This window comes from Theobroma cacao, chromosome 2 (assembly GCF_053813885.1).
Source record: "Theobroma cacao isolate CCN51 chromosome 2, ASM5381388v1, whole genome shotgun sequence".
Taxonomy (NCBI): Eukaryota; Viridiplantae; Streptophyta; class Magnoliopsida; order Malvales; family Malvaceae; genus Theobroma; species Theobroma cacao.
The window spans coordinates 41,110,174-41,137,624 of record NC_142640.1 but is presented as its reverse complement, the minus strand read 5'-3'; the positions used below and the strand labels follow the sequence as shown (position 1 = coordinate 41,137,624).

The 27,451-nt window shown below is 34.2% G+C and overlaps 3 protein-coding genes across 6 annotated transcripts; 2 read left to right on the top strand and 1 right to left on the bottom strand.

Annotated features, from left to right (window-relative positions):
- The first annotated feature begins 2,039 nt into the window (after nucleotides 1-2,039).
- Nucleotides 2,040-7,946, top strand: LOC18609434 (Acyl-CoA N-acyltransferases (NAT) superfamily protein). Of its 3 annotated transcripts, XM_088803709.1 has the most exons (4): nucleotides 2,040-3,571; nucleotides 4,555-4,805; nucleotides 6,184-6,245; nucleotides 7,810-7,946. In XM_088803709.1, exons 1-3 carry the CDS (start codon nucleotides 2,925-2,927, stop codon nucleotides 6,228-6,230), a joined length of 945 nt encoding a protein of 314 aa, XP_088659835.1. In that variant the 5' UTR covers nucleotides 2,040-2,924; the 3' UTR covers nucleotides 6,231-6,245; nucleotides 7,810-7,946. The 3 variants fall into 3 exon arrangements, with proteins under 3 accessions (XP_088659835.1, XP_017971682.1, XP_088659836.1); XM_018116193.2 differs by lacking the exons at nucleotides 6,184-6,245; nucleotides 7,810-7,946 and adding an exon at nucleotides 5,051-5,406 and having other exon boundaries at nucleotides 2,043-3,571; XM_088803710.1 differs by lacking the exons at nucleotides 6,184-6,245; nucleotides 7,810-7,946 and having other exon boundaries at nucleotides 2,045-3,571; nucleotides 4,555-4,947.
- On the bottom strand, nucleotides 5,560-8,708 carry LOC18609435 (Protein kinase superfamily protein). 2 transcript variants are annotated; one of them, XM_018116192.2, is made up of 7 exons: nucleotides 8,477-8,708; nucleotides 8,202-8,389; nucleotides 7,791-7,989; nucleotides 7,551-7,714; nucleotides 7,364-7,468; nucleotides 6,137-6,259; nucleotides 5,560-6,032 (listed from the first exon to the last, which is right to left on the bottom strand). In XM_018116192.2, the coding sequence occupies exons 1-7, from the start codon at nucleotides 8,544-8,546 to the stop codon at nucleotides 5,805-5,807; spliced, it is 1,077 nt and encodes a 358-aa protein (XP_017971681.1). In that variant the 5' UTR covers nucleotides 8,547-8,708; the 3' UTR covers nucleotides 5,560-5,804. The 2 variants fall into 2 exon arrangements, with proteins under 2 accessions (XP_017971681.1, XP_088659834.1); XM_088803708.1 differs by having other exon boundaries at nucleotides 8,202-8,708.
- Nucleotides 8,709-21,246: 12,538 nt separating this feature from the next.
- On the top strand, nucleotides 21,247-22,418 carry MLP423 (MLP-like protein 423). The gene is made up of 2 exons (XM_007044541.3): nucleotides 21,247-21,523; nucleotides 21,930-22,418. Exons 1-2 carry the CDS (start codon nucleotides 21,337-21,339, stop codon nucleotides 22,202-22,204), a joined length of 462 nt encoding a protein of 153 aa, XP_007044603.1. The 5' UTR covers nucleotides 21,247-21,336; the 3' UTR covers nucleotides 22,205-22,418.
- Nucleotides 22,419-27,451: the final 5,033 nt, after the last annotated feature.

Here is a 27,451-nt window from a genome sequence, read left to right as displayed (position 1 = left end):
GTGCTAATATGACAAAAACAATATAAAGTAGCATTGCATCACATATACTTTATGTCTTGTTGGAGTATTGATTACATGGCAAGACTGTGCACCGAAAGGTAGAGTCAAACCATAATGACTTTTATTAACATTTTGGGTAATCATGATGTATTGCTAAATGTCAATCTTGATTTATAAATACGAACTAATCAATTTAAAATTAATGATGAAGTCAAAAGAGTTTGATTCATCTAATCTTATTTGCATATGATCATGATTTATCTTATTACTAACATATTAAAAACCTAATGGGTCACACATATTAAAGAATAATAATTGAGAATGTAAAACAGAGAAATCAAGTTGAATTTAATTTAAACGAGTTAAGAACTTCAAAAACTTAATTGAATGGTTCAATTTAATCAAGAGATTTTGCAATTAACATGAAAGTTATGTTAAACCTATAGGGTTACAAGTGCCTATAAATATAATGCTTGTGTTACACATGATATGCACTACAACACATTTAAAACCACGAAAGGCAAGAGAAAAGAGAGTTTGAGCTTTTGTTACAAACCTTGCAAATTGACAAAATCCCTTAATCGCACATATTGGTCTTGTTTTTCCTAACCTTCGGTATCGATGGCTGCCTCTTTGATTCTTTGGTGAGTTTGATTGGTCCCCTTGAAAGTGAGAAAGTTGGGAGACTCTCCCTTAGCTAGCACTAGGCCATACAAGCATAAGCATCCCCGCCCTCCGTTGGAGTTATTTGCAATTCATGTGGATTGCTTTTGGAAGCTATACACTTGGAGAACTTGTGGTTAGCTACAACTTGAGCTTGATGCATAAAGGATTTCTAGTTTTTGTGTCCAAGAACTTTTGAGATTTTGACACTAAGGTCGTGAAGGTGTAAAAATCTATTCTTTTAATTAGAGTTTTTCTGCATTAAATAATGAAAGTATAATTCTATTTAAAGAAATGGTTTTAAATTTTCATTTTTCAGGTACCAATTTGTATAGGGATAATGTTTTATTTGGCCTATGAAGTACAGAAAAATGCCTAATATAGTACCAGGACTGAAAACTTTCATTTAGTATGCTAATGTGTCCCAATGTCTAAGGCTTGTTAAGTAAGTTCAATGACATGTCAACGCTCAATTAAAACTGGCCATCTGGCTTTAAAATGTCACATTACTCTCTGGGTCTGCGACCCTGATAGACACTAAGCAAACATGTGGCATTACCCCATTTGTCAAAAAAATTGAAAATATCTAATTTTTTAGAAATAAAAAATCTTAATTTTGATTTTTTTTTCTTTGTTCTTTTCTCCTTCGATCCACCGTCGATTAGCCCGATCTAGCTGGTCTAGCCTTGATCAGTCGGTAGTAGGGCCAAATCTGGCTTCAAAGCAAATCTCCTAAATATGATATGACATTTTGCAGACAAATGGCTCATTTTGATTGGGTGTATGACATATAATTGGGTTTTGTTGATGGAGTTAGACAAATATTATGCATTTTCTTTTATTACAGGTATTACATTAGATTTTTTTTATTACTTCATGAGTCAAATATAACATTATCCTATTTGTGTATTTCATTATAATTAGACAACTAAATATGTAAGAGTAAAATATAAAGATCCTTCCAAGTTTGAATGAAAGTACGTTTGCCCTTTGTTTGTTTGAGAAATACCCTCACGCCACTCCAAAAATGTAACGACGTTAATAACCATTTGGCGGGTATTTCTGGAACAAACAAACGGCAAATGTAACGGTATGGTCCATATTGTCCAGTTTGGCGGGTGTAACAATAGCCCTCGGAAGAAATTAAAAGTTCGAGAGCACGACTCACAACGTGTATCTGGTAAAAGCCATGAAATTAGCTGCAAAAGCTTAAACCGTAGCTGAAAGAAGAAAAATGAGGGATTAATGGAGTGTAAAGATGAATAAAGACTACCAAGGGTAAAGAAAATGTTCGTTTATCCCATTTTAGCCTTATGTTGTTTGCTCTTTTCGAAAAGGGTAGACACCATAAAGAGAGTGGAGACAAAAGAGGAATGAGTGGCCGCCGGAGACAGGAGGATCGGTCCTAGTTTCGACAAGGCAGGTCTGAGGCTTACAAGGCCATTTTGGGCCCATATCAAGATGTCAAATCCAGCCTCGACGGCGAGTTCTGGCCACGCAGGCTCCCCAACTAGCTCCCAGGGACGAAAAGAAGAGAATTCTTTATTTTAAAGGGCAAGATTGGGAATATCTCCAACCATTACGCTACAAGGTGATTTTTGTTGAGCCAATGTATCTGCTTTTGCAGCTAATTCAAAAGCTTTTTGCAAAGTTCTCTTCTAGCTAAACCGGTTTCCAACAGTTTCTTATAACCCTTGTGACATTAGCAAACTTTCATCCAAGGATTACTGTTACAGTCACCAAAACGTACGGTATGGATCCAGTAGCTCACTACAGCCACCCGTCATATTCATATAGTAGTACTGGTATAACTTTTGGATCTTGCTTTGTTCAAGTTCATCAGGAAAAATTGGGGAATGGGGAACAAGAAGGAAAAAAAAAAAAAAAACCCCCTTGTCCTGTCCAGGTCCTCGAAGGAAAAATCAGAAAATTGGGGAAGACACGACACCTTTTGCTGTAATACAACACGTGCCTCGAAACAACATCGCTGGATTTAGTTCCTTTCTAGTTTCACCTCAACTCACCTAGCAATCTGTCTGTCTGTTGTTCTGCCAGTGACCCAAAGTCACGAAGATAAAACCTTTAATAAAAAAAAAAACAAAAAGGAAAAGCGACAATTTCACAAAGAAAATAAGACATTCAGTTAAAATATTTTCCTTGATGATTACACGATACTGTTCCCAATTTATCTCATCATCAACTTCTGATCTCAAATAAGTCGACAGAAACAGAAAAAGGAAAACAAACACTCTCCTATTCCTATGGCAGCAGCAGCACTTTCATTATCTCTTTACTTAGATCCCCGACAGCAGCACCTACATACCCACCTTAACCCCACCAAAGGCCTCCCCTTTCCTTCTTCCGGAAACCCTCTTCTTTCTCTCCACAAACTTGACCGTTACAATTTCAAACGTTCTCTCCCTTCTTCTTCCTCCACCAACTCTGTTACGTCAGCTCAATACTACTCCTTTCTTGATGACCCTTTTAGGGGAAGCCGTTTTTTAACCAATGAAGAGCTTGAAAAGCTCAAAGCTTTGGAGTCTTTTGTTTATCTTCAAGAGTTGGAATCTGGGTCGTTGTGGGTTCGTGCCATGAGGGCCGAGGAGATGGATTTGACTGTTGGGTTGTTGGCCGAGTCATTTGCTGAGTCAATGTTGATGCCTTTGGGATATGAAGCTTTGTTGAGGTTCTTGGTCAAGCAGTATTTGATTGAGAGAAGAGCTGTGATGCCACATGCTGTTACTCTTGTTGGGTTTTATAGAGAGAATGGACAGAGAGGAGAGGAACTGGCTGGGACCGTGGAAGTTTGCTTTGACAAAAGGGGTGCTAACTCTTCTCCTCCTTCACCTACCCCTCCCAAGAATTCGCCTTATATTTGTAACATGACAGTCACAAAGCAGCTTAGAAGGTATAAGGTTATTTGTTTTTGTTATTTTTTTTTATTTCTGATTTGATGGATATTAGTGGAGGGGAATAATGACTTGTTGATTTGTAATTTTACACACTTTTGTGGGGCCAAGATTATTTATAGATCAATAACTAAATGAAAGACAACTTAGGATTTGTAATTCTAAAGCCATCTGATGACTATGAAATTTTTTCTTGTGTTCAACGTGTTCTCATTCCAAGTTGAGTTTTTCATTTGAATGGTTCTGTTACACCCTTAGTAGGTTCAAGATTGTTAGTAGGTTAATCACTAAGTGAAAGACCATAAAGGATTTGTAATGTTTAAGCCATCTTAGGAGTAAGAAGTTGTTCTTATAGTCAATATGCTCTCATTTCAGGTTGAGTTATTCATTTGTCAGTTTTTTTCTCCAGTGATAATTCACTAACGGAAAATCTTTTGAAATGGCCTTTCTTTGCTCTAATTATGGGAAAAAATTTGAGCTGCAGAACTTACAATTCACGCTTTGCTAAGTCTGGAAAGAATATTGATTGAATAATGTTGTAAGACTGTCAAAGGGTAGTTCAGATCTCATCTATTTAATTTGTGATGGAATTTTACAGTGATAGAGTTTAGTAGACAAGCCACTAGATTCTTTAAATTTAACTTATTCTGATTTATTTGTTATGTCTTAAAGTTTTTCTCAATGCTTGAATTTTCCTAACTCTATGAATCCTTGTGTAATCTGCACGTTCAGAAGTTTTCTAGTTTGAGTTTAGAATCAAGAGGCTGAGTGGTTTAGTGCTGCCTAATGATATTTGCTATATCCTGAATCATTGCTCCAATTTTAGGGGTTTTTTCTCTGTTTTTTTTTTTTTTTGGTATTTTGATTATTCTTATGACATGTACTTGTACAGAAATTTTCTCTGCACTACTTGTTCAGTTTAAATATGATGGCCTTTTTGTTAGTAATTAAAATTCTTGGTGTCTGCTTTTGAATCATTTAGGAGGGGCATTGGATGGCATCTTCTCAAGGCAAGTGAGGAACTAATATCTCAAATGACTTCTTCAAAAGAGGTGTACTTGCATTGCAGAATGATTGATGAGGCTCCATTCAACATGTACATAAAAGCAGGATACAATGTTCTTCAGACAGATAGTATCTTTATCCTGTTGACATTACAGAGACGTAAGCACTTGATGCGCAAGAAACTTCCTGTTTTTAACAATTTAGCAGAATCAGATATATCAGACTCTGGTGAGGAACTTCCCTCATAAATGGATAAGTTGAAATCATACTGTAATTGTAATCTTTTGAGCTACATGCCATTAAAGTCACACATATAACCCATATGTTTATCATGTTCTATTGAAACTCTCGTTCCCTCTTCTCTTGTTAATCACTATTGTACACCTGTTAATTTTTGCTGCTTGTTTGGGAAGATGACTTCATTCTTATATTTGTTTCCTGCATTGTCTCTTTTAATGAATTGGGATTTCCAGGTCCCTGATGTTGTTCAACCAGATTGCTAAGATCATCCATTTAAGTGGATTTCCTACTAGGAATTCGATGGCTTCTCATAATGTCCTTGCTTTTAATTTATCATGTGCATGGTAGAGCACATTTTAATGGTAAATTGCATCTGGCATTGCTTTTGTTACTTTTTGTCAAATTATGGACTTAAACAAACTTGTAATTTACTATCTTTTTCTCTCCTGCTATGTTCACCTGGGATTTATAGATTTCAGATTTTTGAGCTTGAACTTATGAACAGGAAAGGGAGAAAGGGAAACATCCTTTAATGAGCTTTGGTTATTGTTGGTGCAAATGAAATTAAAGAGCACTATTTGTTCCTTTATTTATTTTGGTGCAGAATATTTATTATTTCACTGTGTTTATACAATATAGAATGCATAGAATTATCTGCACTAAGCACAACATTACCAAACAAACTGTTGATGCTAGACTAGAACTAAACATATGAGGTATTTTTTTTTTAAAAAAAAGGAACTAAACATATGAAGAAATATTATCACTTCTGTTTTCTCAGTTCTCCAATAGTTATTTTTCCATGAAACCACTCTCAATATGACCCTACTCAAATTTCTTCTGTTTTGACTCATATATAACTCAAATACCTTTTTTCTTTTCCCTGCCTCTTATCAAATTGCCATGGTAATAGTGTTTGCTTATAGTTCAGAAGATCCTTATTGTTGATATGTTACAGTTTCACAGCTGGTAAAACATCCGCATTCCTCAACCAATCCTAAAAGCCACACCTAGGCCTTTCGCATTTGTACAGAAAATCAGTTGGAGTTCTTTTACACATTCTGGCATTGAGGGCCTCTCTCCGCTCTCAACACGGACACAACGTGATGCCAGATTTGCAAACATAGCTATAGATTCAATGGTGTAAGAACTTCGAGCCATCTCTGGATCGATCACCTTACGTAACTTCTTCCGGTCATGCAGTATGTGTCTAACCTGAATCATGGACCACCCACGTATTATTTCATTTTCTCTAGCTAATATGCTGAAGTCCTTGAAACTTGAGTCATAACCTGTTTGAATGAGAAGTTTTTACATACCTGGATTACAAGGTTTTGATCATTTGGTCCCTGGCTTATGTCTACAGCTCTGCGTCCTGTCAAAAGCTCTAGAAGAACGACTCCAAATGCATAAACATCACTTTGTACGGTTAGTTTTCCTGTCTGTCACCAGAGAAGACAAATGAAAAACCAAGATCATGCTTGCTATTGCTAATTAAATCTAGTTGAGCAAAATCTGACACCTAATATTATTTTATTATATTGAAGGTTGAAGAATGAGATATTTGCTTATAAAAGATCACCTTCATCGCATTTATACTTATCAGTACATTTTATTTGGAAGAAGAGAAAAATTCAGATATAGAAATCCGACTATCCCATTTGTTACTGATTGGAACTTAGAATGCATGGTATGGATAAGGTGATTTCTCTATTCACTTTTGGAATTATAACGGTTTCACTAAATTTAAGATGTTTGTTTCAAGTGCATTAAAATACCCAGTTGTTTAACCAATTCATGAAAAGATTTATAGTGTATTAAATAATCTAGAGCATTGAATGCAAGGCTGGTGGCTAGAAGAAAACCCACATATTTTAAGTGTTGGTGGATGGGAAGGTTAGATCTATACTTTGCCAACATATCTTGGCTCTGTGTAATCTTCCTAACTCTTTCTTCATTTTTTTGTTAGGGTTGGGTAAAACTGTAGTGATTTAATTGCAGTTTGCAAACCCTTCTCAAGGCTGATTGTGCTGCTTTGTTGGATATTTGGATTATGTTTGACTCAGCAAATCAAAATAGCACCCCAAAAGTCTCAAACAAGACATATAATGGAAAATTTAGACCTAGAAACCCATAAATTCATAATGGCAAACTTTCATTCCTACAAAGCTAACAACTCTGTTGTAAATGTCTTCCCTCTCTGATCTCTTTGATTTATGTTTTCAAGAATATTTGAGTTACCAGATTCTTTACATGCATATGATTGTGTTGGTCAATGCTTGCTGCCTAATTGTGTAGTTTTTGCATTCCATGATCCTTAATGCAATTTTAGTAAGATTAATGAGTCTTACATTTTCCTTTTTAAATAGTTCTTTTGCATGTCCTAAACACCCAGGAAGGTTAAAATGTATGAAGCTCAATAGTTTTAAGATACAATAGTGGTTGAAAAACAAAGAATTTGATAAAACAATATTGAACACTATTCAAACATTAGCAAAAATCATGTAAAAGTGTAGGGAAAACTTTTGTAACATGAAGATGCATACTGATGTATACTCAGGATCAAAATAGCCAAATGTGCCAAGGACTCTGGCAGTCACATAAGTCTCCTGACCCTCTGGCATTAGTTTGGCTAGTCCAAAATCCGATATCTGTGAAGAGTAGCAAATTGAGTTTTAGTTACAAATGCTTTATTAATGTCAATGCTTCATGCAAAGTATCTATGTCTCTTACCTTTGCTTCGAAGTTGGCATTTAGAAGAACATTGGTAGACTTGAAATCTCTGTGAACTATTGGAATTCCAACAGCGGAACTAGAATGGAGATAAGCAAGTCCCCTGGCTGCGCCAAGTGCCACTTTGAGCCTTGAAGGCCAATCCATTTTTGTTTCCCCAATACCTATTGAGCAGTTTAAGATTGATAGATGTTAAATGGATGAGGCATTAGATTGGAAACAGATTTGAGTGAAACCAACCATTTAAGTGATCTTGCAGGTTCCCTTTTTGCATGTATTCGTAGACTAGAAACCGGTGCTTCCCATCTGCACAATACCCTATCAAGGAAACCAGATTTGGATGGTCCAGTCTGCTCAAGATATCAACTTCTACACGGAACTCACGTTCTCCTTCAGCTTCTTTGAATGGTGGCAGCTCCATTTTCTTGATTGCAACAACCTTCAGAAACAGAAGATAGCTTTTGTATGTTTCTATCACTCTTTTTGGTTGATTACTGCCTATAATATAAGTTTTTAATTAAACGAAATAAATGAAAATTCTTTAACTTGTTCTGGATAGCATTATAAATGATGTGACTGACTTATTGAGGTAGCATAATTTATTCATGGAACATCCATCCTATTCCAAAACAATACGAAAATCATAAATACCTCTCCGGATCGCAGAGTGCCCTTGTAGACTCGGCCAAATCCTCCTTTCCCAACTAGATTCATATCACTAAAATAGCATGTTGCCTCCTCCATCTCCTTCAGTGTGAAAACTGATGATCCATGGCGTCTTTTAGTTGGCCGGGGTGTTTGATCCTCAATTTGCCAATGCTCTGCTGGTTTATAAATCCCTGAAAAGTAGGTAGGTAATATGTTGGAACATAGAAAATCCACTGTCCAAGGGATGAACTGATTACCACATGAAGGAGAATACATACAAGGGTCAGTATGATCCTGGGACTTGCTTCTCCGGCGCTTGTTCCATGCTGATACTAACCTGAAAGGCATTATCTCTTCCTTGGGTCGATCTATCTATCTTTGACGGTTGAATTGACAGACAGACAATTGGAGAGAGAGTCTAGTTTCATGTCCCCTTTGCAATTATGAGAAATTGCTTGGTGTCACAAGACAGATGGTGGAGAGGAGATGAAAAGATCAAGTTTAGCCCTATTTTTGTAATGAGTTTTTAAGTTAATGCTTGAACGATATGAAGAAAATGGAAATGCTTCTGAGGATGAGCATAAAGAACTAAGAAGATGTTAGAGAGTACAGTAATCTCCTCAAGAGTACGTATGGAGCAAGTGAAGTTAAATTTAGATAATACTCAACAACATATTTGCAACAACCTTATTTTGGATAGAGAGAGAGAGAAAGATGTACTTGAAGGAAAAGAAAAAGCAGATGAGAGGTAAAGTTGGTATTGCTTGCTTACCTTTCGATGGGAAATGGTGGGCTGTGTTTGGTTTGGTTAAGAAATAGAAGCTACCATCTCTCCCTCCAATTTTCTTTGTTTTGCTTTTGAAAGGAGATTGTGGGTAGCCGTTGAGAAGGAGCTTTCACTCATTTGTTTTTGTGCCAGATTCTATGATTATCTTCTTCCAAACCATCCCTCACTATTTTAAAAAATTTTCAAAATATTATTATTGTTGTTATGAAAATGACAAAGTAAGAGATTGGCCCATAATGATTTCATTTCAACACCAATGTGGGGCATAAGATACCAATACCTTGTTTCATGTCTACATTAAAGATAGTAGTATTATATGATTAAATGGATTCTTGCAGACGCTCTTAAATTCTGACAAAATGCTGTTTACTGCCATTAAGATGCCTTTTCTCCAAACTAAACCAGGGATAGCTGTTTCTGTTTATTTGCTTCTTTTGCCTCTTTTTATCTGGGGAAGAGCTGTTGCTAAAAAAAAAAAACTTACACTCTCCTAAGCTATGCCCTGAGGCAAATATTATCTGGTTTTAACCAAAGTATATAGTAATTGGCAGTTGTGGCCCCATTTTGATACAACAAAACTTGACCCATTTTGTCTTTTGCTGATCTTTCTTCAAAAAGGTCAATTTCAGGATAAATTATGGAAAGGTGAGTGAAAAGATGATAAAACGGATCGTTCCAGGGTTAAATCTTGACATCAGGTTGGTTCTAAATGGTTGAGCACTTTAGAAGGCCTGAAATATCCACCGGATTGGTAAGTAGAGACTACTTGCCAAGTCTTGTTATTAAGTTTTTTTAAACATATAAGGACTTTAAATAGGACTTAAAGATGGGAGCATCATGCCCAAACTCAAAGTAACATTTACAAATACGTACGAGAAGATGACATAGTATTTCGCATTTGCATATGACAGATTACCTTACTATAACGACAGATGGGCTTCTAAATTATGTACTTATCAATTTGAACCTAGCATATTCATGTTCTACGTTGTGCTACAATTTTTACTCCAGCTTTCGGTTGTTTTCCATTTCAGGTATCAAATAAGGCAAGCTAGCTAGCTATCTATCTTCTTCATCGATCCTTGTCTTCTTCTTCTTCTAAATTTACTGACAGTAGAAGTTTGTTCCTTCGGTTTCAATCAACATTAAGGCTGCTCCAACAATTATATGATTTTGTGTATCTATACTTGAAGAATGTAATAATTAAGATATTTGACAATTTGATGCACCTATGAAAGTTGATCAATTATAACTCTTTTTCTTTTGTTTTTTGCTTATGAGAATATATTATGATATTAATAAAGGTGATCATTTGAAGCTCTTGGTTTATACGTGTATAATTGAATAACAAACCTCACGATGGATTTTTCCCTTGAGCAACTAGTATTTCAAAGGTTATATCCAATTCTTATGGCTGTAGTTTTGATCATCCAACGAAGAATGACATTTCTTACCTCTAGAATTTTATAAAGTTGAATTTGTTCTAACAAAGGCATCGATCGGCATGCAACCGATGGTGTAACAGAACAACACATGCATCCTTGACACTGCAACTCTATTAGCATTTTACTTTTAACAGATTACCTTAATATTATGACACAAAGCCTGACTAGGATTCAAGAAGCTCCACCTCAATCAAGCGGCAACCCTTTACATCGCTCAATCTCTACTGCATGTTCATTGTTCCCTATTTTAGTCCATCAAACCAACCCTATATATGGCTCTATCTGTGCTGCATGTTCACTGTTTCCTATTTTAGTCCACCAAACCAAGAGGATTTACCTACGCCGGTGGATTTTACCTGATTTTTATGCGATATTTTCAATAATATTAAGTGTGAGATACCATCTCATGTTAAAAGGTATAAAGGAAAGAACGTCGGTTAAATAACAAAATGTTTAAGTTAGTAGTTTAATTAAAATGGACTAAAATGCAAATTGAGCTATAATTAGGTGTTTTATGCTTTAAATAATCTTGTAATTTAATTAAGAAGAAATTGTGAGAAATAACCTTCCTTATAAGCTCAATTTAAAAATATTATTTTTTATAATTTTAACTATTTTTAGTCAATTTTTGGCATGACTTGACAACAATACCCTTTAAACAATTTCAGACAAATTAAAATGATTTCAGTTTTCTCTATCCCGCCATCCAGACAAAAATTTCAAAATTAAATCTCGATTTCTCTCTCTGATCAAATACTGTCTATCTTGTTATCCAAATAGTAGAGTTGACATCAAGCTCTTTCTTATTTTGTTTTATTTTTTTGAATGATGGATTTGGAGTTCTTGAGGATGATGAACAACGATTTTGCTCTTCTATGGTGATTATAAGCAGCATGATGAATGTGGTAACTTGATACTTTCTAGTAGTGACTTGCTTCGAAACGTGTACTGCGATGGAGATACTTGTGTTGATGAGTTGGATCGGATTGGTTAAAATGATGGGCTCAAGAAGAAAGAACAACTAAAACATGTTTGATGGGTTTTATGATGGTTCATGGTTTTGTTGTGTATGGGATTGAGATGATTGCTAAGCATGTTTGTTGGGAATTTTGATTTTTTTTTATGAGATTTTGAATTGAAATTGTTTAAGGAATATTTTGTAAAAAGAGTATATGTTGCTTTTTTATAAGGAGAGTGAGCAAGGCCATCCCCATAAGTATATATTTTGTCTTGCTTTAGAGGATTTTGGAGTTTTGTAACTTATCTTTTATTAAATGCACAATTTCATGGCTTAGCAAAAAAAAAAAAAAAAGAATGTGTTTTAGTTTTTTGAGTTTATTGGTTTAATCATAGAACCCCAAAGTTAAGGAGTTAAAATTGATTAGACTGGTTTTTAAATATTACGAGACTGATTTTTAGGCATTGCGTGACTTAATCACTGCATAACTGATTTTTAAGCATTATGTGATTGGTTTTATGCATTGTGTGACTAGTTTTTAGGCATTGCGTGACTGATTTTTAAGCAATGCCTAAGTCACACAATGCCTTACTAACTAGTCATGCAATGCCTTACTAACAAGTCATGCAATACCTTACTAACAAGTCACGCAATGCCTATCAACAAGTCACGCAATGCCTATCAACTAGTCATGCAATGTCCAAAGTCAATCATGCAATACCTAAAAATTAGTCACACAATGTTCAAAAATCATCAAAACTACTGAATTTTATTTAACAAGATCAACAACTTCAAATGATACACTATATTCCATTTAACAACATAATTAATGAATATGCCTACTTGACAAAGAATGCTCAAAATATTCAGAGGTTTTTCTTCATATATCAAAAATCACTCCAAAATGCTTAAAAATGCTCAAAACGCTCAAAAGTTTTTTTCGTGTATCAAAAACTACTCCAAAATGCTCAAAATGCTTAAACATTTTTTTTTTTGGTAAAAAATACTCTAGAGATGAATACTCTGGCGAGAAAAGCTCAAAAAATATGAGTGAGTTTGAGACGCAAACCTAAACATATTTGACCCGTTAATAGGTTTTGGGTTGAGACGTAGAGCCAAATAAATGGGTTGGTTTCATTAAGGGTGATTTTGTCAAAATTTTAATTCTCTTCAATGAAAACAATTAAAATTATGAGGAGGTCTATTGTCAAAAAGGCCTTATGCATGAGGCTCATTTAAAAAGAAAACTTTTTAATTAAATTAATAATATATTTAGTATATATTAATATTTAATAATGACACTTGAAACGTGACATATATTTTCAGTCCCATTTATAATTTTGCTATTAATTTTCAAAAAAAAATTTACAATTTTGCTATTCTGTCCTTTTTTTTTTCTAATTTTCGCTAAATAGCTGTTACATACTAAGTCTTTAATAAGATTTGGGATGATATGAGAGGTACAAGGTTCTACTAACTTTCCCAACTAAAACGGAGGGTGGAGAGATAAGTGGATTTGGGACAATTTGAGAATAAAGGTATTATGGGTCGGACAAGGTTCCCACTTAAAAACCTTAGTAAGGGCCCAAGTTTGGCCTAGCCCACATATTTATGTTCTTTATTATTAAAATTTAAAAATATATTTTAAAATTGAAATTGAATAAAAATATATTATGTACTAATATAATATTATCTTCAACTTGGGTTTAAATTTAAAAATTCATGTGAAGTAATCCAAATTGTGAACACCTCTATCCAACAATACATTATTATTAATGAGTTATATACTCCTTTTGAAAAAAAAATTAATCAGTTATATATCTACTGGATAAAAAAAAAATGGAGTTTCGAAAATTTGTACACTGATGGATAGAAACTACAGTCCTCTTGGCTCTTGAAAACTTGGCGAAATAGCTTTTTCTCAAATAAAAAGGTAAATTTGGTTTTTACCCCTCCAAAAATTTATGAAATGCTCCCTTCCCCTTTTATGAAAGTTTCTAATAATTAAGCATAGTATACTTTATAATTTGCTTACCTTTTTTTGTTCTATACCTAATTATTAATTTGATTTCTTATACTATTTTTAATGTAGGCATTATTTCATTTGATTTTAACTCCTTGAATTATGAATTTACTTGTAAATTGATTAATAAACATTAAACCCTAATTATTGCATCAAGAGTTGTCAAAGAATTATTATTTAAAGAAAATAAAATGGATAAAATATACTAACATTCTTAAGTTTTAACCATATTTTCACACGGGCCTATTAATTTTCAAAATGAACACTTCGCCTCGAAAGAATATCTTTCATTGGACATATAAGTCTAGCCATTAGTCAACCAATAATATTCTTGTTTGTTTGATGACGTGACAATAATGACTTGACAATTTTACCCTTAATTAATTTTCAAAATTACCAAATTATAATTTTTTTAAAAAGAAAAATCTATCCTACCTTTCACCGGCTGACCACCTCTCGACTAGATCTGGCTAAGGAGCGCACATCTCGACACTCCTCTAAGGAGCACGATTTGGGAGCACTACAATCTGTGCTCCTTAGATTCCGGGGGGGTAGGGGGCACGATTAGGTGTGCTCCCCCAATTTGGGGAGCACAATCTAGATTTCCCTTAAGGAGATTAGGCCGAATTTGGTATTTAATGGCTTGATCTGGCTGTGTGGTGGCCAATCGATGTAAAGGAACGTCATCAGTCGATCAGAGAGAAAAGAAAAGAGTGGAAAAAGAAGAACATTTTAGACATTTTATGTTTAGGCATTAACGTCATTTACACGTTTGGTTCAGAGTGTTTATTTTGAGAACTAATGGATCTGTGTAGAATTATGCTTAAAACTTAAGGGTGATAATGTATTTTACCCAAATACAATTGCTATATTTTGTATTCAAATCAAATTTGCATGTAACTTTACTTTTCTTTCTTACATAATTCTTATCACTATGTAGATTTTTAGATTTCTGTATGATTTATTCTATTTTTAAAGAAATTTATATTAATTGGATTTACTCAGTTTGAGCAGTGGATTCATACTCAGCTACTAGCTAAGAAAAACAAGTAGCCAAGGAGAGAACTTTTAGAAACACATATTTGATATTTCACACAAGTTTTTCATATGATTTTTTGATAAAGTCTACGATGCCTCTTTTAAGACGAAAGAATTGCCTTTTATAGGCTTACAAACATACTGCTAAACAAACCAATCACTATTTGATGATAGCAACATAACTTGATTAAAGGTTACAAGATTCCTATACCTTTATTAAGGCTTACATTGATATGATTAAAGTAGACACATAATTAGCACACTTTTTGATAAAGGTGATTCCAAGATTCTAAAATAAAAGTAAAAGACAAACATGACAAGACAAAAGAGCATCAGATTCTCTTTGGTGTTGCTTTTAAGGTAGCATGTCTTTTGATGTTGTGGAGCTTTTTTGTCGTGACTTGACAACACAATGAGTGAGGTTGCAACACTGGTGACACATTGACAAATTTAAACACACTTAATTAAACATAATTTTTAATTTAGATTTTATGGGCTCTAGATTAGTGTCTTTGTCCATGGTGTAGGATTCTTGTTCAAGGTTATTAAACCAATAAGGATTTCTTAGGAAGCTAACATCTTGAGGGTGGAGTAATGAGAGGTTGACATGCTTGACATGTAGTGGCTCATAATACCAACAATTTTGTTCACAACAGCAATATTTATCTACGTATTCTTGGACATCCTTTAGAAGGGATAATGAGTACTTACGAGGATAATGTTTCCATGGAACTTTTAAAACATTGGAAATTGTCTATCTTGGATATCATTTGTGTTGTTGAGGATGCACATAACTGTAGTAACATTTTGTAGCAAGATACCTTGGAAAATGGGTTGTCATAGAGAGAAGAATCAAGTAAGGAGTAAATTTTTGTCCAAGGTTGGAATAAATTTTCAATGAATGGCCTACTGAAGAGAATGATGTGGTATAGATATTTGTTCAGGTTTTCTTTCAATTTGGAGGCCTATTCATCTAACGTACATAACCATTGTAGAAAGGTGTATAGGGGGCTATTTTGTGTTTGTGGCTTAAAGGCCCAACTGGGTGTGGGAGATGGTATCTCTATGGTGACTATGTAGAGCAGGAATAGATACCACAGGAAGGGTAAAAGATCTTTGGGGAAATGACCATAGTAAGAAAGGTGAAAATGATGGAAGAAAGGAAATTTGAGGTTTATTCCTATTGGCCTGGTCGCATGATCTCCATGTTGTTGTATAATAAACATTTTCAAAGTAAAAGAACTTATCCCTTGCTTTGGAGTCAATGGTTTTTTGGGCTATGTGATGAGTAAGGTTTGGAGGGAGATCTTCAAAAGGAAAAAAATTCATTGTTAGGAAAAGCTGGCTCCATAATGGCAATGATTGGAATAGTTTGAGGAAAGAATTGTTGGATTTGAGGGATGTCGAATGGCCTAGATTGCATGTTTGGATTGCCTTTTATATGCTTGAAGGTGAAAGAATAATGTGAAAACCATTTTGCCCAAATGTAAGAGCTGTGCGTTGAGAAGAGTTTTCTTTCTAAAATTCAACATGTGATCAAAGGCTGACATGTCAGATTCTATAATAAAGTGATGGCCAATCAGATGGAACTCAAACTTTTGAATGCCATATTTGATGGCAAGAATCTCTTTAAAAGTGAAATCGTATTGGATTTTTGAGTCTTTGAACTTTCCACTTTTATATCTACAAACATTTTTTTATCCATTAGACTTTTCAAGTAATATGTGGACTAGTATCTATTACTTGTGTTAGGTTGGCGAGATTCGCTTTCCTTAAGAGGGAATCTGAAGTGTTGGAAGTGACTTTACCAAAGATTTGAAAATTTGTACAACTTTTGTCTACTTCCTTATCATATGTTATGGAAAGTCTTTCTTCAACAGTTGTCTAAGTGGACTTGTAATCTTTGCAAGCTTCCAAAATACCGTAAGCTTGTTATTTTTTCAAAATACGTTGAGCGTTGTGGCTCTCATTTTTTAGAGCTGCGGCTCTCAAAGGTTTTGCTCAATTTTGTTCTTCTAGTGCAATATTTTCACTTCGACAAAGATTTGGACCATCTATCGATCAGAACTGGGCAAACTAGTAAACATAAAAGTTGTAGCCCTATCTCTTAGCTTTCTAATGGCCAAAAATCATGTTATTTGGATTTTTATAGTGGGAGATATGCTTGAAAAACTGAAACATATGCAAACAAAGCACCAGTCCATTATGCACCTTTCTTCTCCAATTGAAATTATTTTTGATCCTACTCCTACAAAAACATAAAAATAAATATAAATAACATAAAACTAACATTATTAACTTAAAATAAACATTTAACATAAATTAAACTAAACTAATAAAATAAATAAAAACATTTACATTAGATCTTAAATCTAGTTTAACTTAGACTAATTAGGTATTTAATCTCCCATTAAATATATGTATTTGATGCACACATCAGAACATAATTTCTTTGAGAATATCTTCAACATTATGATGGATGTTAAGGGGAAGACAAGACAACTTAAAGGCAAGACAAGATTTGAAGGTGTATTGCAGGCGTCCAGAATTGGAATTGGTGGAAAATAATGAAAAATTTTCAAGCCTAAAGCCTTGTACACTTTAAGTAAGAAGAAAAAAAATTGTTTGTGATTGGGTGAGACAATTGATATTACTTGATAGTTTTGCGTCGAACATATCTCAGTGTGTTAATGAGATCGAATGCAAATTTTATGGGATGAAAAGTCATGATTGTCACTTGTTTTGTAGCGATTGCTCCCAATTACCTTTCGTGATATGGTGCCTAACTCAATTTGGGATGCAATTACTAAGATATCTCATTTTTTTAGAGATTTATACACAACCAAAATACTTGTAGATCACATGGAAGCTTTGGAAGGAAAAATTATTGAAACTATACGCAAATGAAAAAAAAATCTTTCCTCCTAGTTTTTTTTTTTTTTACTCTATGAAGCATTTGCCGATTCACTTACCTTATGAGGCTAGGGTTGATGGACCTGTCTAGTATCAATGGATGTATCCATTTTAGAGGTACTATATCTGTCATTAGATTTCAATTATTTCATTAAAAGAGTTTAAGGTACTTATTAAATTTTATGAATATTATGATGTTTATGTTTTTGCATAATTTGAAGAAGAAAGTGAAAAATCGAGCATTTGTGGAAGGATCTATATGCAAGGCATATGTTGTTGAGGAAGTCTCCTCATTTTGCTCTTTGTATTTTGAACTTACTGTGCGAACAAGATTAAATCAAGTGCCACGTAATGATGATGGGGGAGATATGGACTCTGATGGTTGTCTTTCAATTTTCAATCATCTTGGACAAGCTTTTGATCAATTAGATAAATCTCGATTTTTAGATGAAGATAAGTTATATGTTGCCAAACTATATGTTTTAGTGAATTGCAAGTAGATTCTTCTGTATATTGAGTAACTACTATTATACCTTAAACCTTAATGATTGATATAAGATAATCTTGATTTGTAATGTGGATGTAATGTTAGGATATTTGATGAAATGGTGAAAAGAGATGTTGTCCATATATCAAAAGATGAATCGGAGAAAATACGTGATGCAAGATTTACACAATGGTTCCAAGAATATGTAAGTTTATGTGCAATCTATTAGTTGCCACTTAATAATAAATAGGCATTACTGATGTGCATTAACAATTAATACTCTTGTATTACATTTTGATAGGTCACAGAACATAGATATGAAACTAAACCATGTATACTTGAAATTTCTCATTGTCCAGGACATATCGCAAGGTGTTACAAAGGATACTTCATAAATGATTTCAAGTTCCACATCTTAGATTATGGGCAAAATCGTAAGACAATGAATAGTGGGGTATGTGTCAAAGAGAGTTTTTACAATGCTTATGAGCATGACTTTTATCGTATCTTGGTGGATATAATCGAGTTGGAATATTTTGGTATCGGAAATAAAGTTGTGCTATTCAAGTGTTATTGGTTTGACACTGAAAAAAGTGTTAGGATAGACCTATTTCATGGTCTTACTGAAATTAAACAAAACTCAATGCTTGCTACGAATGAACCATTTGTTTTAGTTATACAAGCTCACCAAGTTTACTATAGTAGTTATCCATGAACCAAAAGAGATTAAAGTGATTGGTAGGCAGTATTTAAAACAAAAGCTAAGAGTTGATTCCACCTTCCATGTAGTGGACACAAAGAAAATGAAATTGATTGGGATGAAGAAGTGTACCAAGAAGATGATGTGTCTACCCCAATTAATATTACTCCTTTTGAGGACCTTGATATCCTTACAGTATTAACAAGGGGTGATTAAGAAGAGGTTAATGTCTTGATTGAGGACGAAGAAGATGACATGGAAGAAGATGAAAAAGGACTTGAGGACCAAGATGAAGAAACTTTTAGTGATAGCTATGAGAATGAAGTCCATGAAGAACATGAGTTTGCTTATTTTGAAAGTGATTAATGATGTTAGAAATATATGTTATTGGTTTTGTATCTTTTCTTACATAATTTTTTAACTTAATTATTATTATTATTATTATTGAAAAATCTTGATACGTTATTATATTATTTTAATTTATATTTTAAAATATTTAAATGTATGTTAGAATGTCATGTTTTTGTTAACATTTTTTTGTAAACATGTGTGGGAATTAGTCTTGATTCTTACATTTTGATGATGATTTTGATAGTTTGTTTCAATTTTTTTTAGCTTATATGGCATGTTTTTGTTAACATTTTTTTATTGTAAACATGAATGGGAATTAGTCTTAATTCTTATATTTTGATGATGACCTTGATAGTTTGTTTCAATTTCTTTTAGCTTATGTATGAATATTTCGTTACATTGCAAGAATGATGGTTAAAGGGAAGCATTCTAAACCAAGACCTCGAGCAACAAATGCCTCTGGATCTATGTTGTCACTTACGAAATGCTAGTGCATTTCCTAATCCATCCACTCATCTGCAGAGACAACAAGTCAATGATTTGCCCTCAAAGCCACCCTCTTCGTTTGATGCATCTACAGAGCCAATAATCAATGTGACATTTGCCCACGATTCTCATGGATCCACATCCGTTGATTTAGGTGTAAGTGGAGATGGTACATCTTCAAGGTCGAGGGGTAGAAGGCCCGGTGTAACAATACATACACCTACAGATCTAATTCAAAGATTGTGTATAACTCCTTTTGGAGATAGGTATATTATCTTATATTGTAATGAAATAGTTATATCTTTTATATATTTTACTAAACAATAATTTTCTTTTATCTTGTGGTAGTACTTTTTTTGAGATAGGGGTTACCACAACAATAACAAGAATCATAAAAAATCACTTCTATAGTCCATGGTCGACATGGAAAAAAATCCCTAATATCATTAAGGATTTAATGTTTAAGAAATTTAAGGTATATGTTTAATATTCAATTAAATTATAACGTCTTGTTTTTAATTATGTATTAAATTTTTTATTTACTTTATCATTTTATTGTAAGAAAAATTTGTCTAGACTTAAAATAAAGATCTTTTGGTTCGATGAATATGGAATAAAATTTGTTCTAATAAACTAAAAGACATGCTTTCAGAAGAGAGGACACAAGCAAAGAAAGAAGCCAACACAAAAAACATCATGGACTGCAAAGGCATATCAAGGCAATGAATCACAAATGAAGTTTAGGATGCCTTTATCGATACGGTATGGGGTACAAAAGAATGAAAAAACAAATTGGAACAAGTAAGGAGGAATCGTTTAATGCAAAAAGAAAGAAGCATTACAAAGCACATTGGTGGTTCAGTTTCATACCTTATTCATGCAAAAAGGATTGTATGAATTAATATTTATTTGTTATGCTTTACATACTACTACTTCCATATTCTAATATGCTATACATGTTATATAAAATAAAAGCATTATGATTGAGTATCGTTGTAAATGAATGCAAGCAAATAAGATGAATCGAGATGTTAGCTTTGTGGAATTATTCAACCGAACCCATAGAGGTTTAAAGGGTCGTGGTGATTTCATTGACAATAAGTCCAAAACTATTAGTGTATCTAAAAAATTGATTGATTTTTACTCCAAAGTTAACAATAAAATTATATACTTATTCTTCTCACTTTATTTATTTGTAGGAAACATATACTGCTGCATTATACCAACTAGTTTATTTCTAAGAACATCCACGCACCTCGACCGTGGTCGGCATAATACCAACTAGTTTCTACTTTTGCAACTTGTTAATTAAGCCCCAACCGTGTTTGACAGTATTGCCATTCACTTCAATGACATGATTTTCAAGAGGCCGTGATAGTAGAGGACGCCGATTTATCTTTCTGAAGAGAAGTTAGCTAAAAAAGAAATGTTACCAAAGTTTTATCATTGTTACTTCTTAAATCATGCATCATGGCACCAACAACATTTGTTGGGGAAGCCAACATTTGTTAATATGAACATTAAAACTTGGTAAGCGTGACATATAAATATCAAGCGAATTAACATGTTCTTCATGAGTTTAATGTCAGGCCTCACCTGCCACACCGACATGGCTATAAATGGATAATAAACGGTAGATAACCATAGTTATTGCTTTCATCCACTAGCTTTGAAATTGCATCAATGAACCGAATAATTTATGGGGCCCGACCGTCTCCCTCGCTATGTGCGTGCTTGTGCCTTGTGTTACTTGTGTGTGGCTGAATGCAACGGGGCAGTTGAACCAGTACCAGAGAAATTCAATACCTTCAGTTCTCATTTAGAAACCAAACTATCTCTTCGACTACTATATATACAGGTCTATATATATGCTAAACGGTAAGTCAAGACACCTTCTTTCTGAACTACGGTTTCCTTTTTTGCTTTCCTAGCTTTTAATACCATACAGCAATGGCTTGCAGTGGGAAGCTTCACGTGGATGTTGAGCTCAAGTCTCCTGCAGAAAAGGTCTGGGGAACTATTAGGGACTCGACCAAAATTTTTCCTGAAGCCTTGTCCCATGATTACAAGAGCATTCAAGTGCTAGAGGGCGATGGCAAGGCCCCTGGATCTATCCGCCTCATCAATTATGCTGAAGGTAAAATTTAGGTGTCCTTGAGCAACAATATTAGTCAATTAATTGACATTTTATACTATTTTCACTCTTGGATAACAGAAGATTAATTGTTGGAATTAATTATAATTGCATTCCTTTATAATATGATACAAGTTAATTATGATGTATTGAAAATGCAAGTAGTACCATTATAGTCAAGGATTTAACAATTTCCTAGAAGTTGATTTAAGTGCCCATGCTTGTGTAAAGTTATGTTATAGTAGTTTCTTTGGACATTGAGCTTGAGCCAAGGAAATTTTACGAAGTTTTGACTTTATGAAGAGTATGAAGTCCACCATTTTTGACACCTAATTAAAGCAATAGGAGGCATTGATACAAATGAATAGCTAAATTATTGTGGATCACATTAAAATTTTTGTCCTTTTAGGTTCTCCAATTGTTAAGGTATCCAAAGAGAGAATTGAATCTGTGGATGAAGTGGGGAAGATATATGTTTACAGCATCATTGATGGGGATCTCAAGCAATACTATAAGACTTTCATTGGCAAGATCATTGTCATTCCCAAGGGAGAGTCGAGCTTGGTTCAATGGTCCTGTGAATTTGAGAAGGCAAGTGAAGAGATCCCTGATCCAAGCTTGATTAAGGAATTTGCAGTGAAGAACTTTGTGGAGATCGATGACTATATTCACACCAAAGCTTAGAGGCCTGCAGGCCACCTACCTCTTTTAATGGGTCGTCTTATGTTTTATTAGTAAATAATAATGCAGGGGGTTCCTACTTTGGTCCTCAATTAGCTTACCTTCTTCAGCAGTGACCTCTTAATTATCCCTGTATTGTCTATTTTAATTTAAAGGAGTTCAGTTGCTACTGTGATAGAATAATTGACTAGGATAGATATTGGATATCTGTTCATTATTCTTTCCTTTTTTGGTTGACAAATTACTACTACTATTTAGCAATCCAATTATCCAAAGATATTTGATAAACTTATCCAAGTATCAATTCAAGGATATTTGATTAAAATAACAATCCTAATTAATTAATAATGAAACTTTCTTTGATGCATGAGGGGCTGACCAAATTATATCAAGGAAGGACTTATCTCAACTAAATACAATGACAAAACAATAGAAAGCATAAAGGCTGCATGATGAAAAACTCAAAATAAAATACTTGCATACACACACATGTACACTTATACACTATATATAAAAGGCCTGAATTACCAAAAATACATATAGGGAATGACATATATACTTTTAATAATTTATTAAATTAATTATTTTATCTTTAATTAATTACTTTCTTATTAAATCAAAATATGACTATTCTTTTATTTCCTTATCAACATTGAAGTCCTTAATTGAAAATATTCTTATTATTAAAGTAAATTGTCTGAACTTGCAAACAATTAATGACACGCATGCCCTTGACAATTAGTTAAATTAACTATTTTATATATCATTAATTAATGATTCCTGAAGAAGGGAGAAGAATTGAAGGAATCAGGACTTAGGACAAAAAATATATTATTAAGGTCCATTTGTTTGACTCGTTTGATTGAGAATTTTGAACATCGAAATCGACGGATTAGATCAAATCAACTACATTAAGTAACTTAAATCTTAGCAAAACTGAAATAATCGAATCGAATTGATTAAATTCAGTTTAGTTCGATAGTTTATCTTGATTCGACATTTTCTCCATAGAAATATATATAAAATAGGAAAGTTTTAACTTGAAAGTGTACATAAATAAAGAATGCAAAACATGCACTGAGATTGGCCTGCAAGTATTCCTTCATAATAATATTTAATGGTCAAATTATTACTAAAAGTCGAGTTAAGCCAAGTAGCATAGATATATGATTGATTTGATGATATAAAATAAGCTGAACAATCGGTACTAGATGATGGTTTTCCTTTTGCTTGCAATTTTCGCAGAGTACCAGATGTTCTCTGTGTTATGAGCAGGATTTCATGGTTGATGAGCTTCTAGTTACAAACTTAAAAATCATGACTAGGATTTGACTTCGGCCATGAAGAAACCAAAAGTCTTACCACTCTTCTATTACTTCTGCTTTTGGTAGATTCCCTTGCAACGATGGATTTTGATTTAAACTATTAGTATATGTTTTGTTAAAAAAGAAAAATACCGAGTTAGAATGAGGCATTTCAGGATCAGCACCGCTTAGTAGAACGAGGCTAATGAATTGGAATTGTCGAGGCATCGGGAAACCTCGAACAATTCACACACTTCTCAAATATTTGAGAAGCACAAATCCCGATGTAATTTTCTTAATGGAGACGAAAAAAAATAGTCATGACATGGAGAGAATTCGGTTGAGATTGGGGATGGATTCATGTTTGTCTATCGATGCTATAGGTAGATCTGGTGGGCTTGCCTTGCTTTGGAAGAGTGATATAAATCTGACTATTAAATCATATTCCAAAAACCACATCGATTCTGAAATTGCACTGAGAGGGAAAAGTTGGAGGCTTATGGGTTTTTATGGGAACCCGAGTGTGACAGATAGACATCAAGGTTGAAATGTCCTTCGAACTCTTAATGACCAGTCTCAGCTTCCCTGGCTATGTATGGGAGATTTTATATCCTAACGAAAAGGATGGTGGTTCACAACGCAGTCAGTCTCAGATGATGGCCTTTAGAGAAATATGTAGTTGGTGTGATTGGTGAGATTTGGGATATAGAGAGGCGCAGTTTACTTGGTGGAATAATAGAGACGCCGGGGATTTCATCCGATGTAGATTAGACAGAGCTTTTGCAAATTTGAGTTGGGTTACACAGTTTCCAAGGGCAGCGGTATTTAATGAGGCAGTGGGTGTTTCTGACCACCTAGCATTGAAAATTGATTTAATGTACCAGAAGAGAGTTAGGTGGAAGAGAAGGTTCCATTTTGAGGCATTGTGGATATATGATGAACAATGTCAACAAATTGTGTCTGCAGAATGGAGGCGACCAAACTGTGGATCTGATGAATTTGTATAGAGATTGGGTACGGTTAAAAGGAAGCTGAACTTGATAAAGCCGAACCCTTTGAAGGAGGTGCAAGGAAAAATTACGCAAAAGAGACTGGAATTGTAAAGCTTAAATGAAAAAGGCTCTCGAGATTTCAACTCAATGCTTTTCAAGAATACTCAAACGGAGTTGCATGATTTGCTTAGAGAAGAGGAAATTATGTGGAGACAGAAGTCAACAGTGGAGTGGCCTAAAAAGGGTGATAAGAATACAAAATTCTTTCATGGGAGAGCTTCTGAAAGGAAGAGGAAAAATACCATTTGGGCGTTAAAGCAAAATGATGGAGAATGGGTAGAAACACAAGAAGAGCTACAACATGAAGTACAAGAATTTTTTACTTCGTTATTTTCATCCTCAAATCCACCATTAGCTGAAGAAGTTCTATTAGTGGTCCTAGCTCGTGTTGATAATCAAATGAATGAAGATTTATGTGCTGATATTTCATTGGAAAAAGTGCGAATTGCGCTATTTCAAATGCACCCTACAAAAGCCCCTGGTCCACATGGCTTACCAGTGTTATGTTACCAAAGATTTTGGCCTCTACTGAGTAGAGATGTGCATAAATTTGTTGTGGATTTCTTGGAGGGTAGACTCTGGTCTACTGAAGTCAATCACACTCACATTACCCTTATTCCTAAAGTCCCACAACCTGATCAGGGAAGTCAATTTAGGCCAATTAGTCTATGCAATGTGATTTATAAAATTGCTTCCAAGGTGTTGGCTAATAGATTGAAGAGTATATTGCCTGTTATTATCTCCGAAAATCAAAGTCCTTTTGTGCTGGGTAGACTGATTTTAGACAATGTCATAGTTGCACATGAAGTTATAAATTATCTACATAACAAAAAGGTGGGGAAAGTGGGAAACTTTGCTCTTAAGCTTGACATGAGTAAAGCATATGAAAGAGTGGAATGGATTTTTATGGAAGGTATATAACGAAGATTGGGTTTTGTTGAAAGACACACTAGTATGATAATGCTATGTATTACATCTGTATCGTATTCAGTTCTGATTAATAGTGACCTAGGTGCAAAATTTGTACCGTCCAGGGGAATACGTCAAGGTGATCCTTTTTCGCTGTTCCTTTTTGTCATAATTACTGAAGCTTTATCTGGTACGCTTACTTTGGCTAAAAATAAGAAGAGCATTTCAGGATTGATAGTATATAGACAGGGGTCGAATATTACTCACCTTTTTTTTGCAAATGATAGCATGATCTTTGGCAAAGCACAAATTCAAGAGGTAGATGCCTTAAAAAATATCTTTCATTGGTATGAGCTTGCATTTGGGTAGAAGATAAATTTTGAAAAGTCAACAATCCTATTCAGTAAGAATACTACAGAATCAGATGTTGAAGTAGTATGTCAAAATTTCGATGTAGCTAATGAACAGTGGGGGGGCAAATATCTTGGAATGCCTCTTATTTGTGGTGGGTCCAAAAGGTAAATCTTTAATTATGTCAAAGAGAAGGTCTTCAAACGAGTCTCGAATTGGAAAAGCAAAGTTTTATCCATTGTTGGGAGAGAGGTGTTGATAAAAGCAGTGGCCCAAGCAATCCCAATCTATGTTATGAGTTGTTTTAAATTACCAGACACTTTATGTGCTGAAATTGACTCTGTTTATGCGAGGTACTGGTTGGGAGGTAATGTTAAGGATCATAAAATTCATTGGAAGAGTTGGAAAGCTATATGCACGTCAAAACACTATGGAGGCATGGGTTTCAGAAATACAAAGAATTTTAATTTAGCTATGCCAACTAAACAAGGTTGGAGGCTACAAACCCAAGTACCTAATTTAGCTTATAATTTTCTAAAGGCTAGGTATTTCCCGAATGTGAACTTTTGTGAAGCCCTTATTGGGTCTAATCCAAGTTATTTGTGGCGGAGCTTAAGAGAAAGCCAAGGTTTGATAAAAAAAAGGGGCTAATATGGAGGGTGGGTAATGGTACAAATATATCAGTAAAACGAGATAACTGGATACCATATGAGACTCTAAGAAAAGTCTTGGTTTGTGATGCTTTAGTAAGTGAATCCATGACTGTCAGTGAATTTATTGACCTACAGCTAATGAGATGAGATGAAGATAATGTACATAACTGCTTTCCTCCACATGAAAGTGTGTTGATTTTGTTAAAATTTGTCAAAATCTATTGAAGAACATAAAAAATGAAGAACAGAGGAGCTGGTAGCAGACGTTTTTGATGGAGAAAAGTTGGGGGGTCAAAAAATCTCATGTTCATCCTTCTATTGACTGTATTTGTATGAGCACTTACATCAGATCTGAAATATTCGGCATTGGAAAAAGAAATAAGAGGAAAAAAACAACTGTGCACAGGGTACCAGAAATAGGTTTCTGTGCTTTTCAACAGCCACAGCAACAGCAAAGAAGAAATAACAAGAATACCAGGAAAATAAAAAGAACATGAAAAAAAGTGGTTTTCTCAGCCTTACAAACTAAATGAAACGACTTACCAACACATCGTTTAGTCAAAATAAAAGAAACAGTAATAAGTGATAAAAAGGCAAGTTGATTTTCATTTCATTAGCTCTTTTAACTGCTGGTTGAAAATGACATCGTCTATCTTCTTCCTTTCTTCAGCTGCTTTGAATTTGTGCCCAGACTCATCTTCTTCTCTTTTACCAGATGGAATTACTCAACACTCAACACACCTCCTTAATTCCAGCTGAGCAAATTCCCAATTTTCCTCTCAAATATTCAAACTGCTCTGTACTCAAACATTTAGTAAATATGTTTGTTGGTTGTTCATTGGTAGGACAATATTCCAGCTCAATTTCCCCTTCTTTTACTGTTTCCCTTAGGGCATGGAACTTAACTCTGATATGCTTTGTACGCCCATGTTGGATTGGATTCTTAGCTATAGCTATAGTAGATTGATTATCTACATGTAG

Bases quoted from the DNA above. Each gene is read 5' to 3' on its own strand.
- LOC18609434 (XM_088803709.1), top strand. From the start codon at position 2,925: ATGGCAGCAGCAGCACTTTCATTATCTCTTTACTTAGATCCCCGACAG. The intron at 3,572-4,554 runs GTATAAGGTTAT...TGAATCATTTAG, and splicing joins GTCACAAAGCAGCTTAGAAG to GAGGGGCATTGGATGGCATC. The intron at 4,806-6,183 runs GTGAGGAACTTC...TTATGTCTACAG, and splicing joins ATCAGATATATCAGACTCTG to CTCTGCGTCCTGTCAAAAGC.
- LOC18609435 (XM_088803708.1), bottom strand. From the start codon at position 8,546: ATGCCTTTCAGGTTAGTATCAGCATGGAACAAGCGCCGGAGAAGCAAG. The intron at 7,990-8,201 runs GTATTTATGATT...CTGTTTCTGAAG, and splicing joins GCACTCTGCGATCCGGAGAG to GTTGTTGCAATCAAGAAAAT. The intron at 6,033-6,136 runs GTATGTAAAAAC...TCCATGATTCAG, and splicing joins ATCAAAACCTTGTAATCCAG to GTTAGACACATACTGCATGA.
- MLP423 (XM_007044541.3), top strand. From the start codon at position 21,337: ATGGCTTGCAGTGGGAAGCTTCACGTGGATGTTGAGCTCAAGTCTCCT. The intron at 21,524-21,929 runs GTAAAATTTAGG...TTGTCCTTTTAG, and splicing joins CCTCATCAATTATGCTGAAG to GTTCTCCAATTGTTAAGGTA.